Source organism: Watersipora subatra, chromosome 9 (genome assembly GCF_963576615.1).
Source record: "Watersipora subatra chromosome 9, tzWatSuba1.1, whole genome shotgun sequence".
NCBI classification, from domain to species: domain Eukaryota; kingdom Metazoa; phylum Bryozoa; class Gymnolaemata; order Cheilostomatida; family Watersiporidae; genus Watersipora; species Watersipora subatra.
The window spans coordinates 39,356,220-39,376,970 of NC_088716.1; the positions used below are offsets into that span (position 1 = coordinate 39,356,220).

Sequence of the window (20,751 nt, forward strand, 5' to 3'; positions counted from 1 at the left end):
GCGCGTGTATTTCAACTACAGTAGTTAGTATATTCACAATGATGCATAGCAAGTGGCTAGAATGCATAGCAATCTAGCCACTTGGGCTAATGGACAGAATGTCTGCTTGCAGGCCTTGAGGTTCCCAAGTTCCCAAGGATCCCGTGCGGAGCAGATCTTTCATTCCAAAAACTTTATCACTACATTTGGACATTCAGATATCTGCAATGTTTATTTCAGACTATACATGTATATTTGTGTATATCTGTATGAAAAGCACTGGTTCAGTCGCCACATAGTCATCCCTTTTGAGCGCTAACAACTCAATGCAATAGAATGTGTGGTCAACCAGTTAAGTTTGTCAACAAGCCTGAAATTGATTTACATGTAGAAATGATAATCTTTATGCGAAGAACTGTAAAACTAGTCTGTTCAGAAAGAGTTACACTTAACTTTCTTCTGTTAGTCACTGCTACTAAGTATTTGAGTTTGCTACGTTTGCAAAAGTATTATGTTTACAGAGTGGAGCTAAGATGCGGAAGAAGAAAGCTTTGCCTTGCCGATGTAAGTTCTGTAATCTGCAGTATTTACCATCAGGTATCACAATTGAACTACCACGCCTCTTAATAATGAAAGTTTTAGCACAAAGTTTTTTACACAAAGTTTTAACAGATTTTATTAAAAAATATCGGTATTTTTCTATCATTTGTGATTGATTTAGATGTTTGAGGTGATTTGACTGCCAGGATGATTTAATATTAAAATAGATAAAACTTCATTGTGATAAAAACAGCCAAAAGATAAATATGTGCGAAATGACGTGACTAGTTGTTATCGTTGCTATAATTGATATCAGCTATTGCATTTATTGCACTCAAGTTGAAGCGTTAAGCGTTTCTATTCTGATGATTTCTCAGACGTCACAATCATGCGTTAGCTTGATCTGAGCGTTTCAACTGTGATCAAGTTTTATCGATTTTAATCCTGAAACATTTTGGCAATACAATCACCTCAAACGATTGCGAATGATAGAAAATGTTGATAATTTTTGATAAAATTTAGTAACATTTAGTGCGAATTCATTTTTAAAAGCAAAGATGACTAATATAAATATTATAATATAATCAAACCTTTACTTTCCATCACCTTAACATGCAATGTTAAGCAAATATTCAACTCATCCCGCGAATTGTTATGAAACAATATGAAACATTAACTGTTATGACCCTCAAAGTTTCTTGTAACATTTTAGCTTTTTAGGTAAAAAAGAGAAGTAAGAAAACAAAAAAAAACCCATACAAAATAGGAAAATAATTTTATCTCTTTATCATTACCTCTATTTTCAAATCCATTCATCATCCCTTTAATGGTCTATATTATGAAACAAACAATAAGTTCAGTTTATTGATTACTATAATATTTTAATTTTTAACATAAAATTTTAGTTTTTATATAGTGTTATGTCAAGTATTTGTGTTAATGGCACGAGCAATTACTTTCAGTACTCCCTAAAGAGTTAGTATATGTTTTTGGGCTCTAGAATAAATCAAACAAACTATAGTCTAGTCCTATAAACATGTTCGTTCCGACATGACAGTTTTAGCATACGAAGAATTTTTCTAAATAACTTGGCAATGACAGCCTATGGTATTGCTTTACCAACATTCAACACAGAACAAATACTAAAAATATATATTTAAAACTCCAATATTTAAAAACAATTAAATACTACAATCTAGTTTGAGAAAAATCTGTCTTAACCCTGTTACAAGTTTCGTAATAAAATCTTGCTGCTAACTGATTAACATTTTGTAAGTCATTGGGGAAACTTTGGTCTACAGCAATTTTCTCTATTCGTTCAATCAAAAACTTCAACGATATGAATGACATTAAATTTCAAAGGAAAACAATAAATTACTACAGATCGGACTCTGAGCAAAGACATGCCTGATTAACCCCTTATTCCATACAATCAACTACATGAACCTGTACAACTAAATTCAATTCCAATTACATTTTCAACTATATGCAATTGCCCTCCATTATCGCTCACCATAAAATGACATTTCTCATGTGCAGTGAACATTTCACAATAGATGACAACCCAAATATATACAAGCTCGTCAAACCTTTGACTCGTTCTAAATGTACTCGAGGAGAGGCTGTCTTCAAAATTTAAAAAAACAACCAACTTCTGAAAGAATGTGTATGTTATGTTACACACAGTAACAGTAACAATAATTACTATTACCACCAAGGCTATCATCGAGTCAAGACCTTCAAAGGATGTGATAGATGTGAAAAGGCTGCCTTTTGCAAAGCATATATCAAAGAAATATTCAAATTAACCATTTTTATTATCCCAGTGTGTGGAAATAGATGAAAATGCCCTTTTATAAAGTGTGGTCGAGCAAGTTTCATAAATATTCTAAAGCTTGAAGTGTGTGATAGACTAAAACCTTTGGGTAGCCATAAATACCTATTATGGTAGCCATTATTTTTATTGACCTCTCAGACGGATTTCTTCAATCTTGAAAGACAAAATTGACACAACGACTATCAAATAGTAGTTAAAACACCAACCTTTCTAGTTTCAAACGAGAGGGCATCCTTCATGCATCCGATGTAGAGGTGAGGAAGGATTCTCGTCGGTCCAATACTTTCATACTCGGGTGTCTTTGGAGAGTCCAACAGACCGATGCCTTTGCCGGGCCCAGATAACATCATCACACTACAAACAGGTTGAACGAGTTAGTCTTCTGTGATGAAGAAGACAGACATCGCAACTAAGTCATTGGTCCTGCATTAAAATTTAGACATTTTCGAGCAAGGGCTTTTGCCCAAATTGATTAGGAAAAACATTTGACAATAGCATTCGAGAGCCCTTGGACAAATATTTACTATACTAAGAGCCATTCTGGCTGACCAAACCATGGTTACAAGTTGGAAAAAACGATGACAGCTTACGAAATTCAAACCCATGACATTCAGTCTCACCAACCGGCGCACCACCACCTGCGACATTCATTCACGTCCCATGATTGTAGAATTTCTGTACAAATGCTTATTCTTGGTGCTTTATCGAGACACCTAACACTCCGTCACGTGTCTCAAGACTAAGAGACTACGTAAGACCGCTACTTTCATGTTTAAGTTAAAAATTGATAATTTTGATAGACCCAGCCGCTCAATAAGACTTTACCTGTATTTGAAATGAAATTTTTGCCAATAAAGTCTTAGACATGTATATAAAGCTGTAAACATTACAGTGAGAAGATATTAATACACATCAATAGACAACTGTTTTATTTTAATGCATAAAAAAATACTTCTATTTATCACTATTTTAGAACCAATACTGACCTAATGCATACGATCCTACTGTATTAGCTGTCATATCTAAAAATCATAGTCTTTTTACAATATAGCACATAAAGTACTAGCTGCACATCACGAGTGATCAACTGATTCTTTGGTAATTTAAAAAATGGAATGATTTCATTTGTGACTGGGTACTTAGGATTAATCTCCATAGCAACAGCGCCTAACAGTTACTAAAAAAGCAATTTACATGTACTTGGTTAACTGGTAGAATAAACTTGCATAGCCCAAAACTATACCCATATTGACCCAAAGAAGGTATATAAACAAGAATATGCAAACTTTGAAAAGTTCTTCTTGGGAATATCGTCTGACAATAATTTTAATGAACGAGAGGCTACAGTTGAAGACATCAGACATGTTAGGGCCTAATATTATTAGGCCCTGACTTATCTTTAACCTTATTTTCAATAAGAGACGGAAACCTCATTCTTTACTTGAGCAATAAATTGGTGTAAAATCACAGAATGATAACAATTTTACTTTGCAATACCATAAAATGTTTCATTCACATTATCAGTTGTTTAAGATATTTCAATACTGGACATAGTCATTACAAGTATGTTACATGAACAACCGGCATCTAGGCTACAAAAAATGGTGATCAAAATCTAATTTACAGTCAGATAAGAAAACTTAGCTAACCACTTTAACTATTTCAAACAGCCAATGACAACTATCCTTACATTACCAGAAATATGATGTTACGAATACACACAAGCTTATTAAATGATGACTTTTTTATTTTCTAATCCGACTGAGAAGTGAAGTCTATGCTACGGTAAGTTATGACGTTAAATAAAACAAAGATGTATATTTTCTAGTAACTTTGTTTAGCTCATCAAACAATAAGACGACGTCTTCCATTGAGCCTTCTAGGTTAATTAGGATTAATACTTGTAAACAACATGAAAACAAATTACAACTTTGTGAAAGCAATAAAAATTAATAGGGACAACTAGTTTTTTTCATTTTCAGATAAAATTGTTGAAATGAATTTAATAAAAGTCATATAATTCCAGATCCATTTATACTACGGAAAATTTACAGATAGCAGTTCATTACGAAATAAGTAAACTAAGTGAGATAAAAAGAGAAAACTAAATGCGTAATGAGCAAGAAAAAGAAGGCATTCCAATAAAAAGAAGGCAAAAATTATGACCCAAGGTCTGTGCATTCCGCTAATAGCTACTCAAGAGAGACCGATTACAACTTCTAGTAACCTACACAAAAACTTTTCATTTTTTAGTATTTGATCATTGTTGGTTTCACAACGAGAGGCCAACATGTTTCTCCAACTTTACTAATCGCAACCATAACAACTACTTATGTATGAGTCATCAATCAACATTTATATAAATTCTTGCTGGTGGGAGTATTAGGTTTTCCATAACGGATTATATCTTTTAATGTTTTTTCCATGAAAGGCTAATATCCATGTTAGTCGAAGATGAGTGATTGTGCGAAACGATATGTCATTATCTCAAGTTACGTCTGTATTCTTTGCATAATCATTGCTTCGAGTCATTTATGTCAAAAGACGATATCACGCGGAATAACTTTGTAAGTTTCTCTATAAAACTCCATACATATCACGATAAGTTATACTAATTACAAGAGAACTACGTATTTGATTGCCAACTTTGGGTGGTTGTTTACAATATTTGAAGATTATAATCATACTGGCTGAGCCAAAGTATTTTGCGTAGGATGAGCTCATCAAGCCGAAAGGGTACTGGAGTAAATCCCTGCAATACTTGCAGCAGAAAATCAAATCAAAAAAGGTTGCATATATCTTTCGAATACCAGTCTAGTCTTCTAAAAGGTTTTATCCTATGCAGAAATCGGGTAAACCTGCATGAATTAGGCTTGTTTTGAAATGTTTCACTGAAAAACTAGGTCCTTTAATGAGTTAAGACTTATTTGTGTTATTTAAAACTATAGTAATTGAGTAAAGCTTGGTTTTTATATTCTATTTATATTACATATAAAGGCATATTTCATGTCAATAAAATGCTCAAAATATGTGTTTTTGCAAAGAAAAATATCTCATTACTTCTTTCCATTTCCTCAAGCACAAAATAATCTAGTTGATGTTTGAAAGAACATGTAAATTCTGTCACAAGCAAGTGTTAATTTGAAATTGCAGCGTGAATAATGAACCTTGTTAGGCTGTTCTATTTTAAGGATGCAATACAAACACGAAATCATAACTGCTATGAAATTCTAACCATGAACATTGGTTCGGCTTTTTCGAGTACAGTCAACATATTCAGCTTTGTTCCGATTTTGAAGTTGCTAAAAGTAGTTTTATTGGATGAACTAAGCAGACAAAGTTTGATGACGTTGGTTTCGACTCATGCACCAAAATTTTACTGGTTGAGAACAAATACTCGTTACACCATAGGGCAAAAATTGCAACTAATAACAATTTCACCAGTGTGAAAAAACTTTCTGCAACATGAAATACCGTTGTTTAAACTTTGTTGTCGGGTTCAAACCTTACAGTACATCATATATTGTATCTATCTAATGAGCAGCTAAAAACGATGACTGCTGAAACTGTAGTAGTTCAGTGCATGAACTATCACAATGCTATGCACAGTATCTATTAGCAACTACAGAACTGTATTTCTGCGCTAACTAATGCATGGGGCGAGGGGCCTGGCCTTTTATAGTCAAAAGGATTAGCTTTTAAATTCACATTAAGACGATAAGGCTATTAAACTCAGTAAAAACTATCAGCTCACCCTTCAAGCAACTAAATCAGCGATTAGCCATTACGCCGATGCCCGCAAGTCTCTTCAACATCTTCAACAAGCTGACTCCAAACTCTATTCTCGGGACTCTCAGAAAGCGAATAGAATTGTCTATCGAAAGAAGGAGAGCTAAAAGCAGAAACAGGACGACGTTGAGAGAGTGTCTTGTAAAATTAGTCCATATTAGTCCACTTGTTGACATGAAGTAGCCAAGCTATTAATGTGAAGCGAGATTAATGGAAGCAAATCACAAACAAAAGGGGAGCTCACGAGGAATGACTCATGAAAAGAATAAAAGCGACAGACAACAATAGATGCAGCAATGCCAAATCTTTCTATTATGCCAAGTCCTATAGACAGAACACTAGACGACTTGAGAGAATCATGGAATACAAGTCTTCCAGAAGCACTTGTCCCGAGTCTGATCGACCCGAATAAAGACATAATCATTGCCCGCTTAAAAAATTGCAGTTTCCATATGCAGCAAGGAATATTTTGCAACACACAACAACTATATATCTATCCTGCTATCAAAAGTTCTGATGCTCGCATCCTGTAGAACTTAGTAACGCCAAGGCCAAGTAAAACTACTTTACTACAAATATATGACATACTAAGCTGCATGTTGGGTATCGATTGACATGCTTAAAATGTGAGAGTAAACAAGCTATGTTTAACATGGGTATTAAACCCACACACCGAACTGATATCAACAAAAGCAATAAAAAGTTAATTGTCATAGGAATTTTCTATGAGCATCTTACTAAAAGTGATAATAATGCTGAATAAGATAATGTAAAACAAGCTTACAACATTTGAAGCAGACAAGTTTTGTTAAATATTGCTCAAAAGCTTTTGAACTATAGTGTTTTTAAAGCAAAGAAATTATTATAAGTCGCAACACCACATAGAAATAGTTAGAAAATAATATGCAGAACTCAAATGGAGTAAATTTGGATGCTCAGTTTTGGAGCCAACTATCACTTAACTCAGTAACACGAAAAAAGACTATGCAAAATTTGTTTTTCCATACAATTTATGATTTATAGCTGTTGTATGTATGACATCGAGACACTCATCAATGTACAAGGGTTCAAATACACACGCAAGTAATTATTTCCAAGTAGCAGATACTTTAAAACTTTCAAAGAAAGCCTTTGTAGGCTTCAGTGCAATCAGAGGTTCAGAATGTAATAATTAAGAGCAGTGAGTGAACTTGTTACTGTAGCAACATCTGGTCACTGACACATAAACCATCGATTGCAACAAGATTGTCACACAAATCACAACCTTTAAACGTGTACAATTATTTGATTTTAAAATGGTGACGATGAAGTGAAGCTTACCATTTTGGTTGGCTTATATGCTAGTGGATTAAATGTTGAGTCATAGGCATGAATAATTAACTATTGCGCAGAACTCTTATATACACGAGTGAAGTCACCTTCAAATGTTCGTGCTTGGTAACCAGGGTATACAGAGCGCATGTAGTTGGCAAACACTGCGTTTGGTTACAAACATTTATTTTGCATGAGTAATCCAAAATGCTAATGACATCATGATTTGCAAACTTGAGCATCGTGTAAGCTGTTACCATTTACATGCTTAAAATCGAGATTGTTCTACCATAATAGAGATTATCTTATAATACATAGAGATAATCCCTGCTTTTCCGCAACAATCTTTGTTGTGGGATGTCACATGAACAGGGATGAAGGTGCAAGCTCGAACCATGGTTGAAGACTATCACAGGACATGAAGCCTACCGCCCATTTTATGTATGAAAGCTGAGCACGTAACGCTAAAAAAACAAGTAAAACTTCCCATAGAATGATCTTTTAGTTATACTTTCCCTCAACTGAAAATGATAAAAAGTTTAGTATATATAGATAATAGCGTAGCTAGATATTTACAAGATAATTGGCATAACACGATAATTAGGAATGTTTTTCATAATATGCACTTTTCGACTAGCCGGGTTAGGCTATTAGGTTCTATACTATATATCTATTAGAATACATTCTCTGTTTCTCATTGGCGTAACCACTTGAACCTAGCTGCTCTTGCATGAACCCAAGTCTTGCTCATTAAATGTAGACCTTACTGTCACAGCAAGTGTTTATTGATTCTACATGCTAAAGAGCCTGCAAGCTCAATCTATAATTCTATAAGAGACACTTGAAAGTCATTATTGACAGATAGCTGAGCAAGTATTTCAGATTGCAAATCACTGTTGGCAATGACACACACTTGAAAGAGATGCTTTAAATGATGCATATTAGCGGTTTTTTATCTAAGACACCGAAGTACAAATACAAAATTATATGTATTTATAACAGGTTGAACATTTTTCTCAATAAACACATATACGGATGTTTGCTTGCATATATTCAATCCAGAGCCTGTGTATTTTACAGAGCAAATAAGCTTATAAATATGCAAAAGCATACACTGGTGAACTTGAATGAATTTGTGAATATATTTGGGCAACATGCTTGTAGGCAGATGCTATTGTAAGCGAAAGCTACTACACGACAGTATCCGGGCAAATAACTTCTTTCTAGCAGCTTCCATACATGCATCTCAAAAAGGTATGGCTGAATGCTTCACTCAACACCTTTTTTATTGAGATACAACCTCTTGCAGTAACAGGTTATGTATTCTTAACAGCATATGCCTAGAAGAACATGATGTGTGTCGCTGATTTAAACCTCGTTGAGAGGCGTCTAGTTTACTGCCAGCCATAGACTAACTTGACAGCAGCCTTTATTAACAGTGTAAAATCAAGTGTACAAAGTAGAATAGGCACATGTGTGATCAATGAGCCATTACCCCTCCTTACAACAGGCTCAGCATAAATATTTTTTCACATTTTTCCCAACATATGACCTGAAGTTAGAACAGATAATTTGAAAACACCGCAATAAATTCTTTTAAAGCAATTTTATAAATGAAAGTAGGGGCTTGAGTAGAAAATAACGAGATGCAAAAATTATGAAATATAAAATAATAAGTGGGTTTTATTTGTTCAAACCTTAGACAATCCAAGGTAGAGCACTCATGTGGCATATCTCAATGAAAGCATCTATCTCTTAACCAAGAGTTCTGCATCTTCAACACTTTCATTAACTAATATATCATGTGAAGTGAACATATCACATTTGGCTATTCCTAACCAATTTTTTTTGCATTTTATATAGCATAATATATTTTTCCTATTTCTAGGTATAATGATCAGCAACACATGACAATAAATTATCACAAGTCTTTAGGGTGTAGAACAAATTCAATAATGCAGAAATTTTACTAGGGGAATAATACTGCATTTAATAGAAATGCTTGATCCAACTAACCACGGTGTTAACATACAGAGCAAAACTAGGTATGATTTCTAGTCATATAAAGATTCTGCTGTAATAAGATATACATATGTAAGAAAGTTTGTTAAGACTAATTCTATCGCATTCGAATGAACTCTATGTGGTTTGGTTGGCTATCAAGACACACACTTGGATAGTGCAGCATTCATGTGTCTTTAACGAATGGATGAATATATGCATGCATTTCACTTCCATTAATTAACATTGCATGTCCGCAGCTTAAAAGGTATGATTGCTAACAAGCAATAGCTATGTTCTACTAACAGCTCGCATCCATAATTTGAAAATCAATTTTGTCGTGTGTATGAGTCAAAGAAAATGTTTTATGTGGCAATTTTAATATTAGCGGTTCTCAATTTATATATATATAAATATAGTGTAACTAAAAGCAGATGCAAAAGTATATAAAAAGAGAACTCTACACTAAAAACCTAAAAATAATTAGTGGAGTATAGAAAAATAGAAAAAAATATAGGAGTACAGTAAATTTTCAGTACAAGCGCTACAAACCTGTTTCGTGCGATGCGATTCCTCAGGCCCAATTTGCCTTAAATTGTAGTCAAACCGGGCCTGATGAGTGTATCACACGAAACAGATTTATATCGCTTTTACTGAAAATTTACTTAAATCCTATATTTTTTTCTACTATATATAATATTGTATTCCCTAATAGAAATACATATTAAAGAATTATAATATTAATGCCACTTGTGAAAAAACTTATTCTCAGAAGTAATTTAGAACTCTACTGGCTCTATAGGATGCAACTTGAAAATGGGTGTAATCCAAAACAATTATTTTAAATGTTCATCTAATAGGCTAATAATAAGCTTTCATAATGATACAATAGCCAATTTGTATACAACCACTCGCCAATGTTGTTTAATTGGATAACATACCTAAACAAAATATGTTCACATAATATTCATAATGTGTAATTTTAAAACAACCTTGGATAGTTATATTTTATTTCTAAACAAATTCAGATACCTGAATGTGTTTGAGTTATATGTCACTTGGTATTATTATTGGTGTATTATAATGCCATGTTCTTCTGTTAGGGTTTGCAAGAATTCAATTTGCTGTTCAAGTTGATAGAAAGTTCATTGTTTTTTCGTACAGACAAATCTTTAAATACATTTTTGCAATTTATTTCAAGTATGTTACACATGATTGACTTGCACATTTAAAATAGAAGGTATTAAGTTTGCCTAGCATAAACTGGGTAGTATATGAGAATAAAGTGTATCAGGGTGGTGCTAAGGCTAACTTTCACACAACCGCACATGATTTAAATTACGTAGAAACAGCTAACATGCCATAAAAAGATGGGAAGAAAGTAATCATTCATTGGACAGTAGCCTAACTCAAAATAAATGTGCGCCTCTCACTATATTTTACAATACAATTTGTAGTTAATGATTGTGCAGCATTGGCTACACTAAATACACTCAAGGTGGTTAATATTTAGAAACAGTACATGTACCAGTAATAAAATCACCGTATGTGTATCATTTTCAGATTTTTAGATTTAATTTAATGCAGACCCATTACAATATTTTGTTCGATTTTCATTTGCTGGCTACATAGTTGCAACGATAACAATGCAGGCTATTACTAATAATCGACAATTCGGTCGTTTGAATTATGCACAATCAAACTACTTTCGAGCATGCTGTACATTTATCTTGCTCTAGAAAATGATCTGTAGTAGACCTGTAATGTTTACTTAGCAAGATTGAATACTGTATTTAGGTTTCAGGTTAAAATAGAGCCTTTAGACCTCGGGGGCCGGGTAAAAGAAGGTCATCAATTCGATGGCGCTTTATTAAAAATTTTTGCACATGGACATGCAAAAAAACTCGGTGCCATTTAATCATAGCCACACAAGTTACATAAAGTTCAGGGTGCAAAGCTTTGGTGATAAAATGTTTGGTTTGTGGATAATGTCAGGGGAGCTCGGCATGTTGCCTGTCTGGTTTTATGGGCGTGAATAAAATCTTTTATATGTTCAAAACTGTTGATAATCGAACTGTGACCTGTAAGAATGTTGCGTGTATCCGATACACTCATTATTCTTATAATTAAAACGAGCTGCCTTCCTCTGCACATTTTCCAAAAGTGTTATCTGTCTCATTAAATATGGGTCCCATACCACACTAGCATATTCCATTATTCGCCTAACCAATGTGAGGTATGCGATCATTTGCACTTCTCTGGGAGCCCCATACAAAATGTGCTTAATCATACCAAGCCTTTGGGACGCCCTGGCAGCTATTGAGTCTATGTGCAGGTCCCAGTTAAAATCATTGGCAATATTTACTCCCAAATATTTTAAATGTGTCACAGTATTTAGTTGCTTACCATTGAGGTAATACATAAAATCACTGTTACTACATCACTTGACAAAGTGAACCACCTGTCATTTATCGGTATTAAAAAACATTTTTTCTCTGTGAGCCGACTGCTCCAGTAAAACAAGGTCTTGCTGAAAAACTTGTTTATCAATCTGAGTTTCTACAGGGCGATCACCAATGCATCTGCAAAAAGCCTAATAAATGATGTTTTTAGGATTTCCTAAATGTTATCAATATACACAAAAAAGAGAAGGCCCCAAGACAGAGCATTGGGGAACTCCCATTATAACGTTCAAAGAGGTAGACGTATGTCTGGAAAATTGATAGTTTCAAAATTATAGTCAAATACCAAGAGTAAAAAAAATACACGCAATGCTAAACCGCATGCAGCACCAACATAAAATACATAAATAAAACAATGGATCAAAACTTCTGATAATATTCCCGTACGTATTACAGCCTTTTTAATGACTTGATATTATTAACGCTATTCTACAGACGGGTAGGTCTATAGTTTTAGTTAAACTTACTCCTGACTGAAACAAAACTTCTCACTACGTTAAAACTAATATAGAGCAATGATCAACGCTTTCAAAATACAACAGTGTAGCATTTGCCTGCAATACCTTTTCCACGAACGTCCAGCAATAATATGGAAACGGCCTTGCCTCGTTGTTAGCCTACGGTATAAATAATCGAGCGTTTAAAAGTGGCTAACGACCCGTTTTTGCATTAGGCGCGTGTAAACTTGGCGGAAACATAATATTCTTTGCATCTTCAGTGTTTTCGCTAGCAAAACTTCGTTTGCACCAAGTCATGCCACATGATTATTGAGGAGACAGTGTTATAGACAGTCAGCTATTTTGTTTCTAAAAATAAGCCAACTAAAAACATCTTAGGAAATATGCCGCCTATAAAGCAATAGACTACGTTACATGGTACATGTATAACATTTGGAAATGTGGTGAATATCGGTTTTAGTTCTAGGACTTAGACTATCATAATAACGATATCCAGTCGCCAACCGAATGATTACGGTATATGAGTGCGCTAAATCATAGAAGTTACCACAAATGTAGCTTTATCTGGCCACCACAAAATCACCCGCAATTTTAACCAGATAGACTGTCAGGACGGTTATTCGGTTCCCGAACTTGTTATGCCGCGCACAAGTATTATGTACAACACAAATGGACGAAACTACAAAAATTGCGAATAAGCAAAACGTCGCATTTGGATCCAGCTCCGCCGTAAATTGTCAGGAGGACAACATGCCATACGATGCAAAAATAAATTCTGAGAAATCTAGGTTTCCTTACTCAATAGTGTGGACTCCCATTCCTCTGTTAACGTATGTTTGCAATTTCTTTACAGTCTATTTTTTAAAATACTTTCCTGGTGGATATGTCAATATTATATTTTTTAAATGTTTGTGATCTACAAATACTAGACAATTATGATCAGCGTTTAACTAAAAAGTGTCATGGCTTCAGGGCGATAGAAAATCTTATCGCAAGTGTACCCCTAGTAAAATGTCGGTTTAAACATTAGCGCTGAAATAATACATTTGCACGCCAATGTCAAGATTTGAAATTGTTAACTTTTTGGAATGCTTTTGAAAGTGATGTAGTATCTTTTTGGCTTCAGCTGGTTCTCATCGAATATTAGCAAACTATGCAAAGCATACAACATCCTCTTTCATTATATACACACAAATAAAAAATTAGGTATGCTTCCATAATTTTACTTTTTTTGTCTTGCATAAACAATTTCATATGTACAAATTTAACACAGTTCGAAATGGAATTCAAATGTCTCAAAATAACGTTGACAGGGACACAATGCACACTTAGTGCAGAAATTGGAATTTGTATGAGTTCTTATCCGATCTGTTTAAACTGCTACAAACTTGACTTGATTGTTTGTTAAAAATTTGTAATCTAGTCTTTCCAAACTTTGGATTATTTATCTATTTCATCTTAGTACTTGATCAAATTGTGAACACTACACTAGGCTAGGTGTTTGGTGAATCTTAAATTTTCAGTTACTGCATTAAAATGATAAATGCATGAGAGAACTTATAGCAATCTCACCTTGAATCCAAGATCTGTTCGGTTTAAATAAAAACATGAATTGCTATCATGCTGGATATTTCTGTAGAAGTAATTGATTGCACGTATTCTTTGTGCAGATGGATTTTTCCTTTTATTGGACACATGGGCATATGCACCTCTCAAGGTATCATCAGAGATTTTGCTGGACCGTATTATGTGTCGGTAAGCGTTAATTTTCAAACTTTTTGATGAGCTTGTATGCTTCACTGTTTTACCTTACACTTAGCTACGCAAGATAATTTTTGCACCATTCTTGGTAGCAATGCAATTGATTATTTTTGTGAAAGTCAAAGCCAAATTTCTAGTGTCTATTTAAAGACGCTTATAATGCAACACTTGTCCCTGATTGGTTAGTTTTATTGGTTTGAAAGATTAGTATAATGTGTGTTGCGTGGTTCTAATGGAAGTGGAAAATCGTAGTATCAAACAAACAAGCATTTCTCGTGGCCAAAATTTAATATGTGAGAATACAAAAAAAATATCACATTTTCATGCGATCATCCATGTCGTGGAAACATGTGCTTGTATCAGAACCTCATCACTTACACAGTCGATATATGAGTAAATCGAGATACGAGCACCATTTTGAGCAGGTTTCTTCATTGTGATACAAGGAATCTTTGAGATATGAGTGTAGGAGCTGGTTCTCGATGGCCACTATATATGGCCATTGAAAGACTGCTTTCAAGACCAGCATCGCTCGGACTTTCTAAAGATGTTCGTTTGAAAAGTTTTTAAAAGGTCAGCTAAAATTTATAGCAAACGAGAAGCAAAATGCGCCAAACTGGCAACATAATAAAAAATAAAATTACAGTTGAAGTAAGTTTAGTAAATGATTAAAACTTAGCTTTAAGAGTGTATTTAGTGAGCTAAATTCATTTAAGTTAAATTCAAAGTGAGTATTATGTAGCGTTACAATGGTTTAGTGAACTGAATGCGTTGTTATCAAGACTCTCAGATTGCTATTAGCCACTACATCAGTCTCAAAAGTAAAATCATCCAGTCGTGTTCATAGTAATGTTACATTTTATTGCAGATTTTAACCACTAAATAGGTATTTTTTACTTTTTAGCGTGTTTACTAATTGACGCCTGTTATAACCATGTTTTTCCATTGTAACATCCTGTTTTATGGGTTTTTTAGTATGGTAATAGATTAACCTGTATTTAGTTATTTTATATAGGAAGTAATGCCTTGAGACACTAGTAAATTGACTTACGAGCTCAGTCCCAGAATGCATTAAACTCGTAAGTTGAGGTATGGCTGTATACACATGTCGGGTGTACTCAGACCTGTGTGAAGTTGTCTATACAATCTCGGATATCATAGGTATTTTTTATAATAAATTTGTTCCTCATCGTGTGGCTTTTCGTTGAACTCATAAGTTAATGTGGTTATAATTTATTCTGTAGGATGATGACATGGCCTTTGGTGATCCAACAAAGTAAGTGTTCAGCTGTGCAAGTCACTCTGAGAATATACAACTTCTTGAGAAAAATGTATTCGTGGCAACAGCTGCTATACATAATAGTGTAGTAGATAGCAAACAAGAGAAATATACATGAGAGGTACATCTAACTAATCGAACACCGTATTAACAAAAAACTTGATTTATTGACTCGGCTCAGCACTTTTTAATACAATTCTGAAATTGGAAATAGGAATGCTGCATCTTCTATTATAGATCTAAATTTGTGTGTGTGATTTAGTTTGTCTATAGCTATTAAATTCTCAGAATGAAGAACCCGTATCACAGAAGATTTGATCGCGGAATGTCCCGTTCCCTAAGAAGATATGCTTAACCATTGAGCTATGCGAGATTGATGGATTCATTGGGCGATATATGTCGCTATGTGGGTGAAAATATGCATAACGCTCTGCTTACGGCCAATGTCATTTTATGCTTGCTCTCACGGCTCTTGTTAGTAAAGTTACTAGTTTACTCAAATTATCCATTGACAATATGCCCGGCTAATGGCAAGTAGTAGGCAACTACATTACCTGTCACTGTTTATAAACTGATTTTTAATACCCATGCAACGCCGGGCATTCCGCTAGTTTAGTTATACTTACAGGTTTATAAGTATGTTTACTAAATTATTAGTTTGGTTAAACTATTTTTAGTGTGTTACTAGAAAGTTCAGTGATTTAAGATTTGCATTAGAACTGTATCAATAATTTTTACTCTTGTAACCTTTCACGCTGTGTATAAAATCTTTGATCAAATTACGGTTGTAAAATGTAAAACAACATTTTATGATACTTTACCTGTTTCTATCAACATTATCACGATACGCTTAATTCAATTGGCTACTGAAATCTTAACAGTATTTTTGGATCTTATTATTTATTCTTGCTTGGAAAGCTGTCGAAAAGTTGTATTAAAAGTTATATCATTTTCAGAATTTATGTACTTTATAAATTGTATTATTTATTGCATGCTATAAGGTTGAACATTACTATATCGCTACAGGTACTGGCAGATGAACATAGACTCAGTTGGCTCAGAGTTGTGGGATCGCTGTGTCTATGAAGCTTCTGAAGTCTATAAAGGTCGGATGGTGCGTTTCGTTTACTCTATTGTTTATAACTTCAGTATAAGTTATAAGACAGATTACAAAAGCTGACCAAAACCTGCTTCAATACACACATTTCTATATTTTGTCAGCTTGTAGTTGAGTCCTCTTTCTCCAGTCTTTAGCATGAAATCTTTACTCAAAGTTGAAGCGCAGACGATTATGAAATACGGTAATCTTATTGCAAAAGGAGGAAATGGGTGCTCTATTCTATGATGATGATTGTACTTTTGTTGAGACAAAATAATTAATTCCTATCTAAATCTTTTGTAGAGCCAGTTTGCTACATAAACTTAGTACTAGTAAATTTAAAAGTAGGGTCACACAAGGTGAAACACTCCTGCATTGGTGCTTAGCTGGGCAAAAGCCTTATATTTCAGAAAGTCCAATAAAACTTGTAATGATGAGTTTATTCTAATTCTTTTGTAAAATTTTTGTTACACAATATAGGCGTATCTGTTGCAATATCAGACATACTATCTTCATTAGCCTCAGTTCATGTCTCAAGATAAACGACTAAAACCTCTGGCAGTGTTGACCTCTGGCAGTGTTGACCTCTGGCAGTGTTGACCTCTGGCAGTGTTGACCTCTGGCAGTGTTGACCTCTGGCAGTGTTGACCAATCTGTTTATTTGTGTGTAATTTGGTCCCGGTACTTGTCTTTCAATGTGTTGTGTATGGCAGGTCATATCTGTGTTTTACTTTATGTTAGTGAGTATTCAATACATTTCAATACGAGTTTTTACGACCAGTAAGGATTTTGTGGAACAGTCGATCCATAGACATCCAAGCTGTTTTACCCTGACATGTGGAGCTAGCCGCTGTATTCTCTATTGCACATTTATCAGTAGTAAAAAGGTCATTCCTAAGGTATATCCAGATAAATTAACTGGTTTTCTTTCTTTTTAACTATTGTAAGGGGGGTGGGATGAATCAAATGTTGGCATAAATGTTCTCTGGCTAATGAACTGCCTTGCTCAATTGTAGCATAACCTCTGCTGCGACAATTGTCACTCGCATGTCGCCATGGCCTTGAATAAGATGTCCTATAAAAACAGCAACTCATGGAATATGGTCAAGCTGTGCTTCCTCATGCTTCTTCATGGTCGATATGTCAGGTGAGTCATAATTGCTCACTGTCTTCTCCCTGCATGTTTCTTTTGTTAGATTTCCCAGCTGCAAAGTTGCACTCTGGCTTATGAAAGTCTGCTATTTGGCTTCTATTGTTAAAGCACATAAATTACTTTTTTTTTTAAATTATATAGTTCAATACATCAGAGTCTTGGCTTTCGAATGAGCCTATATTCAATACACAAAGCATAATAGAACTATGAAAAATGGTGTCAAAAGCATGTCATGCAATAAAAAAACACTTCGTTGCCGTTCCCACAATGTGATACACAAAAAAGCACAGATTGTCACAGAAAAGCGCAGCCTCAATGGCAGCGAAAGGGGTCCACGATTTACGGCTAAATGATAATTATGACACGTCATAATTATCATTTAGCCGTAAATCGTGGACCCCTTTCGCTGCCATTGAGGCTGCGCTTTTCTGTGACAATCTGTCCTTTTTTGTGCTATTAAACACAGAGAACGCTAATAATAAACTAGGATTCTAGATAATCAACAATGCCCGACCAATACAAACACATGTTCTGGGTTAATTAATTATGCTTCAATAAATATACTGTCGTTGATAAAGCTAATGAAATCACATCGATTAAATTGTGACCTGCAGTTGCGTGGCCCTAGGACTATATATCAATCCCACTTTCGCGAGATCACGCAATGCTTGAAATTAATTAGTCTCAATCCGTGCCCCTCAACATCACAATAAAAAGATAGGACTAGTGCATAATATCATCGGGAAAACATAGTATGGCGCTTGGAATCTGAGTTATTTATCATAGAAATAATCTGTACATGGAGAGCTAATGACACTGATTCCTTTGTCATCTTCATTGGTTCTCTAGAGTTGTCCCACCTTCGTCTGTCACTAGCGTCATTATCGTAGTTGATAAATATAAGCGGTAAGCAATAAAATAAGCGGTAAGAACACACAACACCGAATATGAAAATTGTGATGTCACAATTTTTGAGCCTATACCATTGAAAATGTCTGCGGTAGAGCTCTGGGGAAATCCTATAAACAACAACCAATGTTTGTCTCACCATGTCAAACAATGACTCATTCGAAAGCCAAGATTCTGATGTATTGAAATATATGATAAAAAATTATCTAATTGATGTGCTTTAAATAGAAGCCAGTGAATAGTCTTCTAGTTCAACTTAGCTAGGTGAAGTGACAAATAGAGTTGTTAATTCAAATTAGGAGAGGGGAGACAAGTCTATGATAGCAGTTACCAAAAAAGAAGATACTGCTACAAGGTCAATAAAATGAACAACGTTGATATTTCATTGGAATACAGTGCACCCTCAGGATACGATTTTGATCTGCTCCAGGGTTGGCATGGTATGGTGAAAAGTTGTATGTAGGAGTATAGAAACACAGTAATTATATAATGCAAACATCACCTAGTAAAGGTCGTCAAATTTTTGTGTAAGTGCTGTATATATTGAAAATTAGTAACAAAATAGTATGTTAACCTTGGTAACTATAGTTACCCACAGTAACTTTATTGTATTTAGTGTATTTATTAGTTATGATCTGCATTAAAATGTAACGTTGCAACGTGGTGTGCAGTACGTACCGTAGCAGGTTTTTACCTTCAAGACTGGTACGGGTAACACAAACTTTGAATTCACTTGAAATAAGTTTAGCTTACTAAACACAGACTTAAATCTAAGTTTTAGGATGTATTTTAATCTATTTTACTGAATTTCAACTTTTTATCACAAAAATTTAATCACCTATTAGTTTTCGGCTTCGTTTTTAATATGCTTTTGCCGGTCTCATTAAAACCTTTTTTAACCTAATTCGGCAAGAAGATAGGGTATAATTAAGATAGCTCTTTGTGAGATCTTAGCCTACGAGTTCTAGTCGGTTTGAAAAATGTGTAGCTGGGTTGGCGATTATATGTAATCAGTAGTACCATGGACATAAGAAAATACATGTAGTTTTGTATAATTTTTATAAAATTTGTATAACATTTCGCAACCGAATTAGGAACTACGGCTAGAAACTCACAAATAGTTATCTTTTTTAAATCTTACCTGGCGAGAAAGCCCGAACCATGCTGTTTTCGTAAAGAAATGGATTTTTCATTCGCGGGTTAAGATAAGCCGTCTGACCTTCTGTGCGAAGAGATCGCAACTCCAAATTTGCTACTGGTTTTCAATGAAAAATATTGCTATTTTGCACACGAGAATGGCTAAATTAAGATGAAACGGTCATCGTGTCCCTTTCAGGCTCTTTGAAAATATTTTCGGTGAACACCATTGCAGTGTTTTGTTATGTATTTTGTTTATTTAGCCCTGAAAAGTTTTTCCATGAAGGAAAATTTTGCAGCAGACTTCCTAGATAAACAGTGTCATCTTGCCACAATACTAAATAACATAATATTTATACACCATGCAATAATTATAGTTGCATTTAGACTATCTCACACCATGCCAAGTGCCATAACAGTTTTCTTGATTATGTTTTGCAGTTTCTGTGGAGTTATCAAGACCTGGCTACCTTTTCTTTTGCTCGTTGGAGGAATCATAGCAATAGTTTTGACTGTCAATTTTAGACCAGCACTCCACTGATGTTTTACTGTTTTGCCTATTTATTCGTTGCTATTTTTCAAGTCGACCACATGAGTCAATTGATTTGCAGTGTATCATTTTCAAGAGCAAGGCTATATTCATTCACCAATCATTTTAGATTTTTCAAATTATTCTGTGTTTGGTGTGTGTTATTAGTTCTAAAATATATGGTGTGATAGCTTCTTTTATATAAAATGAATCTGTTGATATTGACACACAAAAAATAAAAGTATATTGTTTTTTAACTCATTCACTCGATGTTTTATTGTCGAGAATGTTATTAACAGACTTATATGCTGTTCGTGTCAAAACTGTATGCAAAGACCAAATCATAAATACAGCCATATTACATTATCATACGTTTGCTTGCAGACCACTGCGGACTGCGGTTGTTTAAAAGCAGCCTTTGCAGCAGTGGTTGAAGTAGAACGGTATTGCAACGCGTGCAATACCGTCCTATAGAGTTGTCCTCCCTATTTTCGAAACGACGTGTTT

At 34.4% G+C, this 20,751-nt stretch overlaps 2 protein-coding genes across 2 annotated transcripts in view; one reads left to right on the top strand and one right to left on the bottom strand.

Annotated features, from left to right (window-relative positions):
* Window positions 1-12,548, bottom strand: part of LOC137403945 (uncharacterized) — a 28,606-nt gene extending 16,058 nt beyond the window's left edge. The window contains exons 1-3 of the mRNA XM_068090071.1: window positions 12,483-12,548; window positions 6,111-6,248; window positions 2,563-2,710 (exon numbers count right to left, since the gene is read on the bottom strand). Coding sequence (XP_067946172.1) covers window positions 2,563-2,706 — 144 coding nt within the window. The 5' untranslated portion in view covers window positions 2,707-2,710; window positions 6,111-6,248; window positions 12,483-12,548. The remainder of the gene's footprint in view (window positions 1-2,562; window positions 2,711-6,110; window positions 6,249-12,482) is intronic.
* A 445-nt stretch (window positions 12,549-12,993) lies between these two features.
* LOC137403683 (transmembrane protein 222-like) lies at window positions 12,994-20,613 on the top strand. The gene is made up of 6 exons (XM_068089684.1): window positions 12,994-13,207; window positions 14,048-14,132; window positions 15,383-15,414; window positions 16,444-16,531; window positions 17,533-17,663; window positions 20,157-20,613. Exons 1-6 carry the CDS (start codon window positions 13,047-13,049, stop codon window positions 20,254-20,256), a joined length of 597 nt encoding a protein of 198 aa, XP_067945785.1. The 5' UTR covers window positions 12,994-13,046; the 3' UTR covers window positions 20,257-20,613.
* The last annotated feature ends 138 nt before the right edge of the window (window positions 20,614-20,751 follow it).